This window comes from Urocampus carinirostris, chromosome 1, assembly GCF_059441175.1.
Source record: "Urocampus carinirostris isolate Australia breed hairy pipefish chromosome 1, RoL_Ucar_1.0, whole genome shotgun sequence".
Classification (NCBI taxonomy): domain Eukaryota; kingdom Metazoa; phylum Chordata; class Actinopteri; order Syngnathiformes; family Syngnathidae; genus Urocampus; species Urocampus carinirostris.
The window spans coordinates 45,348,835-45,357,447 of NC_142349.1; the positions used below are offsets into that span (position 1 = coordinate 45,348,835).

Here is an 8,613-nt window from a genome sequence, read left to right on the forward strand (position 1 = left end):
AGAAAATTTCTATCAATACCTTTTGAACTTAGTCGGGTATTGTTAACACATAATAAGGAAAATAATTAATTGAAAACGTTTTAAAGACACATCAGGCTATGTTCCCCACCTTTAAGTATGGCTCAGCTATTTACACACGATATCAATAAGTGAGGATAAAAGAGGCAGAAACAAAGAACAAGCTGCATTGTATTTAAAGCTGCAGTGTTTAAAATGTAGAAAAAAAAATAGCGGCTTGTAGTCTGGAATTCACGGTAGTCTTGAAACACTCTAATGACATCACCCTTCTGGAACGACTACATGCAATTACTATGGCTCAGGTATGGGGCAAAAATCGCTCCCTGAGGCAGGACTCCCACATGTTTCAGAAGTAAGTCGTCCTAAATGGGTGATTCAAACGATCAGGATCGTCATCTAAAATGATTCTTTGATGAACTGAGGCGAGAAACACCCGGAAAAACCCATCCCTACTACAGCTTGCTGGACCTTTTCTTACTAATTTAAATTAGGACTGAGACTAAACAATATTGGATTTTAAATGAATTGTGTATTTTATAAATTTCCACCCCCAATGACTTGAGTGCCAGTAGTAGATTAGTCCATTTTTGGGGCATTGGTGTTTAATGGTCAGAAGCAATTGATGAAACATTTGTAACCCATTTTGCAACACTACTCAAAACAAAGAATACATTTTTCTTGCATCACCTTAAATTGGGTAAGAGCTTAAAAGCAATCCCAAGAACAATCCAGATTCGACCCAAATTTCGACGGTGTCGGCCTAAAATGTCAATCGGTATGCTTGGGTCTGGCCAAGCTTCCCTTTCACTGATTTTTTTAAATTAAATTATTATCCAACCGTCATGGTTCTACTTTGTCACTCTGCCGCTCTCATTCAAAGTGACACGCTGGATTTTTAAAGACATTCTGCTGATGGGTGGCCTTATCCTTTTCCCACAAAATTGTTGTTACAATTTGTAGAAACTAATCTAAAAGATGTAAATGTTTATACAGTGTTGTTTGACTTAAATTTTGTTACAAAAGACATGCTTGAATTTGTTATCATAAATCACCTCTCCTCCTCCCGAGTCCTCACAAATCTATCTATCTACCCTGGATATAACCCTCAAGAGGGGTGACCGACAGCAAGACAAACACATACAAAAACAAGAAAATAAAAAGGGAAAAAGTAGATAAAAAAAACACACAAACAATTTTGGACCATGGCCAACCCGAATGCCCAAACAAGTTAGACACCTCAGCACCCAACTTGGTCATGCTTTTGTCACTCCAGATGAAAACGGGACACAAGAAAGCGGCCATGTCACTCGGGTCAGGGTGACATAACACACTCTTCAGTTCAACAGCAGGGCCCGACAGCTTTCACTGGTTTACCCCTGCCGCGTCAACAGGTGCCCTGCCCATCCCTTGTCCTGTAGTGAGGGCCCCTCTCCCCCTGGGAGGTGTGAGAATTTTCCCACCGTGGTCCGCTGCGTGTCGTAAGAGGCGACTAAAGTTGAGGGAGCGAGGGAACTGGGGGATCCTCCTCTCTATCTCTACTCCCTAAGAGACAGCAAGGCATAGAAAGTAGGCGGGAGACCGAAAGGTCTCGCAAAACCTAGTTATAGGGTCACTAAAGTCCTCCCAAATAATATATGAAATTTCGGTTTAGCTTCGGGCTTGGTCTTACAGATCAAGCTAATTGGTACAACATGGTACATTACTCCCCAACTTATTGAGAACGGTTCGCGAATTTCAACACCACCTAATTAGCGCCTGTTCCACCTTGTTATAGGACGGATTGATGAACACTTAGTCCAGCATCACACTGCTAATCACATCATTCAAATGGAGTTGGCATGTATACATGGCCCTAAAAAGTACAACTCAATACAGTTACGGTGGCTTAAGCACAGAGAACAAGAATTTCTACTGACACCTCCATGATATATAAACTTGCATCTAACTGTATGTTCAACTATAATACAAAATACTGAAATTAGAGGTCAGCTTAAATGCACAAGTTGGGCTGCGTGACATGGCTCACCAGAAGCGAATGTGTTTCTGTGAGAGGGAGGAAAGCGTGTAGCTTGTACGGGAAAAAAAAACAATGGGAACTCAATGTGGCAAACGTGAGTACAGAATTCACCCCAAAAAGTGCAGAATTTTTCATTTTATTTTATTTAAAAAAAATGTCAAATACATTATGCCTGGATAAAAAGGGAAAACGCTGTGGACATTATCCAGAAAAATAGGAAAACTTTAAGGACAAAATTGATATGGAGTGTCTCTGCTGTTATAGTTTGCAACCCCTCAAGATTGCACAGGCCAAGAAACATGAAGGGTTCACCGGTTCCATTGGTTAGTGTAAGCGTTTTCTTGTATTTTATTAAGTGGCTTTTTTTTAAGCAGTTTTATGGGGTCGGCTTCTAAGAGAGGCTATACTGTAATTTATAAGTAGTTACTTACAGAGTTTCGCTAATTTGGTAGTAATTCGGGTGTAACCCAATTACTTTTTAAATGAAGCAGCTAGTGACTTTAACTTATTAGACATTTTTTTGTGATTAAGGGCTATATAAATAAATTTGACTTGACTTAGCTTCTTCAGTGGCGCGACCAACACTGCCTCTAACTGCAATGCATCGTGAGATAAACACCAGTTTTCTCGGAGCTAAGTCGTCTTAACATTATCCTGTTTTCTTTATCACACTTGAACACAAGCGTTTTTTGTTTTACTGGTTTATACAGGTTTTAGATATCTTGTCAGATACTGGTTGGGCTTTTCCACCATCTTGGACAGGAAGCATGATCACACATGATGCTAATGATGACATGAGTGTGAATCACATCGAGTTGTGAAAGCCGAAATATTTATGCGCACCCTGAGGTGTTCCATGATTTCCCAAACGCAAAATACACAAAAAAAAAACGCGCACGTCATTCAAATGGGTCTGAAACATTCGTGTTTAGACTTCGATAGAGTCTAGCTTAGGTTTGGTCAAAATGCAAACAGCAGGTCCTTGATTGATTTAGCTCCGAACACTTCATTCAGGTAACTCACTGGTCCGGAAATGACGTCGCCATACGCTGTAATGGGCGGTCATGACGTCACGCAGCGCTCTCGTCACTTGGGCAAAGTTGGTGTCGCGTTTGCGTCGTCTTGCTGGAAAATCCCTGTGAAGCTTCTTGGATAAAAGCGCAAATGGAAGCTGAACCCGAAGCCATCTTCGTCCTCGTCTTGAGCGCGCGAGATTCCAAACCGCCTTGAAAGACATGCACGCGCACGCAGGTGAGCCAAACTAACTGGAGCGAGCACGCTGTTCATTGGCCACGCCCATCACTAACTTCAGTTTCTCCACTGGACTTGGGGTGGGCTTCAACATTTAATACGTGTGTACGCCATGTACATTATAGAGTACTGTATATGCCAGTGTTTCTATAAATCTCCGCCAGGCAACAGGTCGACGAGCTTTGATGATGATGCAACGCAAATATTGAACTTGGCTTAAATTCTGGACACGATGAGCCTCGAGAAAGATATCTGCAATATCACAGTTTTGTTTGCTAGACCGCTCCAAAGGGTTCCTTATTGATTGAGATCATTTTATCTGGATTTATTAAAGGTGGGGTGCATCGTTTGAGGTATCCTTAAAAAGTTGATTGGCAAATATTTTCTTTATCAACTCATTCAATGCCAAACGTTTCTCTCAAATGGAAAGAAACCGGTGCCAGCCATTATTTGCATTTTACCCTTATTTTGAAAGTCCTGCACGGAATTTACTTATGTAGCTATATACGCATAGTATACATCCAAAGAAATCTTGAAGTCTCATCTTTTGTTAGAAAAAAAGAAAACTTTTATTATTGGTCAGTAAAGGGAGGTCCAGGGTTCAAAACCAGCCTCTCCGTGAGTAGTTTGCATGTTCCCCCGTGTGGGTTCCCTCCAGGCACTCAGATTTCCTCCCACATTCATAAAGCATGTATGGCAAGTGAATTGGCTGGTTCAAATTGTCCCTAGGTGAGAATGAGCAAGTTTGTTGTCTGTCTCTGTGTGCCCTGTGACTGGCCGGCAACCAGTTCAGGATGTCCCCTGCCCACTGGGATGGGTACTGGGATGGGCTCCAGTACCCCCGCGACTCTAGTGAGGAAAAGACGCATGGAAAATGGATGGATGGACAATTAATGGTTGACTAAATACTTATTTTCCCTATTGTATGTGTTAACTATGCCCAACTGAGTTCAAAGAGCTCATGTTTTTTCCATTATGCCCATTTGCTTTCATCTTGTTTTTAGTAGAGCTCTTTAGGGCAGAACACATTAGGTTCGGGAAATTGGGCCTGGAGTGAGTGCTGGAAAGTAACGCCATGCTCATCCCTCTAGTTTATTTTCCCTGCTCGTTAGCATAGCATGAAATGGTGAAAGTAAGAAACAGACTGCCTCATGTTGACCAATGATAGGAGTAGTATTGCTTTCAAAGATAACTTCATGCAATCTTAATGTAGCAATCCATGTTTTGGACAACAAAAACAGTAGAAAACTTTGAGTCCTTGGTGCTGTGTGTTTGGAAATCAAAAGTGAAAACCAAAAGTGCAAACCTAATCATTATCTATTTTATGGAAATTATGATTAATTGAAGGTGCCGTCAAGAATGATGTTACCACAGGGGCTTTAGCCCCTGATTGACATTATTTCAAATCCCAAGCCCACTGAAATGTCTCAAGTTATTGTTGTATACACATCTTGTAAACACCCAGTCTGGCCGTTTTACGCTTGTTTGAACTTGCAGCTTAAATTTGGGAATACAATTTTTTTAACAGCTTTTAACAATGCTTTTGTGTGAACCTAAGCCTCAGTTTCACAACTCATTTAAAGTTTTTGATTTTATTATGACGATTTATTTCAATTGATTGCCCAGTCCATAGTGTCGCTTTGTGTTAAGACTAATCAAGATGCATTGATTATTTGTTTCCACGAGCTTCATTACATCACTGTGTACCAGAATTCCTACATACAGTTAGTTTTTTAAAGTCATTTACTGTATCCAGTAATAACTTGAGGTGAGGGGCTCATAATATTTTGTTCTCTTTGGGTCAGACTCTCACATTTGTCTTATTCTTCCATATTGTTTCCTTTGGCAGTTTTCCCATTTCTGTGTGTCTTCCTGTTTCCACACCCGACCCATCCAGCGCCCATCACCGACCATTCACTGGTTCAGGGAGACGCACTAGAACGAGCTCAGGCACTGGCTGAAAAAATAGCTAAGGACGTTCCCGCCACACTGGCTCAGGTAAGTGATCGATTAAAGCTTGCAAGGTGAACAGTGGTTGAGTGGTTAGCATTTCTGCCCTGAGGTCTGAGGTCCCGGGTTCAATCCCAGCTACCACAGTTCCTGTGCGGAGTTTGCATGTTCTCCCCATGCCTGTGTGGGTTTCCTCCGGACAATTCCATTTTCTCCCAAGTCGGTTGGTGGGTTTAAATTATCCCTAGGTATGAGTGTGCGTGTGGATGGTTATCTGTCTTGGCATGTCCAGCGACTGGCTGGCAACCAGTTGAGAGTGTCCCCTGCCCACTGTCCGAAGACAGTTGGGATGGGCTCCAGCACCCCCGCGATCCTAGTTAGGATAAGCGGGTACAAACATTGATGGATGGATTGTTTGACACACCGCAACATTAACCAAGTGGACACGCTTTCTGCCACTGCAGGCTTCTACCCTTGACCTCCCTCAGCTGACCGGTGACCTTCAAATGATGGCTGCGGCCCTCAGCATCCCCCCCGCGCCTGTTCTCAAACCCCTTACACAAAACTTCAACATGGTAAGTACATATATAACAGTATTATTACAAACAATTACCAAAATGCAGGATTGCCCCCGATGCTGGGATTCTGGAATATGAGATTTCTTTGCTTTTATTTACCTTGCTCTCTTCCTTTTACTCATTCATGTCCTTTGTTTCAAACCATAAAAAGGGAAAAATGTTCAGTACATTGATATCACCAGGAAAGTGATTTATTTACAGATGTTGTGTTAGCAGTAGCAATCTGAAATTGTACACTCGGGCCTTCAGCTCCAGTCGCAAACGAACCGGCTCCTCTGATTGGGTAAACCAACAGCTTTCTCAAAGCCTGATGTTACGGGAAACAGCCATGAAGATTTTTTGTGAAGGCTTCAAGTAGATTTCTGAGCTGAACATGAAATGTGGTTAAATACCTAAATATGAAAGCACACTTCTGGAAGCAGCACAACCAGGGAGAAGCTCTCTTGGAAGGAAAATTTCCTATTTCAGTTGCGAGGACTTCGGTGAGGGAGAAGTGATTTTGGTCGCACCCGGTTCTCCAGGTTGGACGGTGCCGGACTTCGCCGATTGTGATCCGATCATGGAGCCGTCTACGGCGGGTGACATGTAAAGCCTGCCTTTTGTAACAAAATCTAAGTTAAACAAGACTGTATGGACAGAGACAATGAACAATGATAGGTGGATAATACAAAAAAAAAACTCAGCAAGTGTGAGGCTCGGCCCGACCTCAACATACCGACCCAGCCTTGAATTCGGATCGGGTCAGGCTTGGGCTCGGGTGTAAGGTCTTACCCATCTCCCTCTTGCAAAAGGCTTTCCCGCTTGAGAGTTGTTCAACGTTTTAAGGCCCTCTGGAGGGCTTTCAGACAACATCTAAGAATCTGACTGGCTAAACCAACGCTTCCTTAAAGACTGATTACGGGAAACAGCCTTCAAGATTTTTTGTGAAGGCTTTAGTTAGATTTCTGAGCCAAACAACAACTAATGGCTGAAATTTGATTGGTTGAATGCTTAAATATGAAAGCACACATTTGGATGCAGCGCACCTAGGAAGAAGCAATGAAAGAAAGCTGACAGAACATTAGGAATTAAGTATTCATGGACTTAATATGCAGCACGGCAGATGAGTGGTTAGCGCGTTCGCAGTACAGATCTGAGGTTATGCGTTTAAATCCAGCTACCAGCCTTCCTGTGCGTAGTTGGCATCTTCTCCCACATTTCCTCCCACATTCCGAAAAAACATGCACATCAGGTTAATTGTCCGGTTAAAATTGAGAATGAGCGAGTGAATGGTTTTATGTTTCTGTGTGCTCTGCGACTGGCTCGTAACCAGTTCAGGTTGTCCCCTGCCCACTGCCAGAAGATCGCTGGGATGGGTCCAGCACCCCAGCGACCCTACTGAGGATAAGCGGTGCAGATAATAGATGGATAAACTTAATATAATTAACATTACATGATTACGATACTTTTTAGGCCAGCAGACCCTCACTGGTCACTACTATGTTTTAATAATAGTCACCTATTAATTTTGCTCCATTTTATGGAAACTGAGACTTTAGTAAGGGTATTGGCGAAGTTCGTAAAAATAAGACTTCCTTCTTTGATCTTCCTACTCCTTTTCTTTTTAGGCCTGACCTTCTTCTTGATTGACGATGTTGTATGCCGCTCCCTACAGGACACCTGCCTGAGCCGCATGGCAGCAGGTTTGCGAATGTTCCAGGGTCTCCTGGGAATTTTGTCGGAGCGCGTCGGCGGTCTGGGTGACCTTCAGGCCGACTTACGAGACCTGCTTGCCCAGGTTGTTAAGGTAACGCCGATGCTAACGCTAACTGGGTGGTTTTATGCTTGCATGTGACTGCTTGCTAATGCCCGGATGCTTTTGCAGGTTCAGGAGGCGACCTTGACAGTTGGTGTTGAGGCTGTCCTTGATGAGGAGCAGGACCAATGGGTGGGACTTGCGGTGCGTCTCCAGGGTGACTACGAGGGGCAGGTGGCTGCTCACCTGGTGCTCACGCAGCTCAGATCCTTCGCGCATGACATAATTCGAAGCCTCCGTGCCATTGCTGCCCTTGGAACAGCTGCCCATTAGAAGATGCAACATATTCTTTGGCAGAATCTGCTTCCCAAGACTGTGACTGCAGGAAGGATGCTGGAACATCCCGTGGGAGAACACGTACCCCGTCAGAGAAGGCGTCGTTTTCTATTCTTTCTGTGCTGCCTCTTGCAGAAATTAGACAGGACTAAAGAGACATCCAAGAGTGAGGTAACTGAAGGATGTGGCAGCGGTGGATGCTAGCAATCAACCATGATGAGGAATGCAACGTGCTGAGGCTTGCCGAGCACGCTGAGACACGCTTTTCACTCTGTTCCACTCACAATGAGAAAGCTCATTTGAAGAAAAACATTTATTTATTTATCTATTGCTTTGTTCTTTTTAAATATTTATAACTAGATATTTTCTATTTATTTGTCACCAAAATATTTATTAATTCCCTTTTATTGCTTACCTTAAGGAAGAGGATGGCTTCCTGTCTTTAGTTGTGATAGAATCTATGCTCCTTTTGTATGGAGTTGATCAAGTAACACACTGTGTATGAAAGAAAGTGATCGTGCTGTAAACGTTTCAAAGTGTTGCTTGTTGACAATACAAAACAATCGTAGACTTTTCTGATGGATGTGAATAATCATGACCACATGCTTGTGAGATCGGATATTCAATAAACAGTTGAAAAGAACTGATCTATCAATTCATTAAAAAAAATACTTGTCCAGGTTTTGTCATAATTATAAGTTTTGAAATATTGTTCGGTGGCACTTGGA

The 8,613-nt window shown here is 42.7% G+C and overlaps 1 protein-coding gene across 1 annotated transcript; it reads left to right on the forward strand.

Annotated features, from left to right (window-relative positions):
• The first annotated feature begins 2,617 nt into the window (after window positions 1–2,617).
• Window positions 2,618–8,601, forward strand: csf3b (colony stimulating factor 3 (granulocyte) b). Its single transcript, XM_088341644.1, has 5 exons — window positions 2,618–3,286; window positions 5,136–5,284; window positions 5,701–5,811; window positions 7,469–7,600; window positions 7,679–8,601. The coding sequence occupies exons 1-5, from the start codon at window positions 3,271–3,273 to the stop codon at window positions 7,880–7,882; spliced, it is 612 nt and encodes a 203-aa protein (XP_088197770.1). The 5' UTR covers window positions 2,618–3,270; the 3' UTR covers window positions 7,883–8,601.
• The last annotated feature ends 12 nt before the right edge of the window (window positions 8,602–8,613 follow it).

Excerpts from the sequence above, each read along its gene's own strand:
- csf3b (XM_088341644.1), top strand. Across the intron at positions 5,285-5,700 it reads TTCCCGCCACACTGGCTCAG|GCTTCTACCCTTGACCTCCC; the intron begins GTAAGTGATCGA and ends CTGCCACTGCAG. Across the intron at positions 7,601-7,678 it reads TGCTTGCCCAGGTTGTTAAG|GTTCAGGAGGCGACCTTGAC; the intron begins GTAACGCCGATG and ends ATGCTTTTGCAG.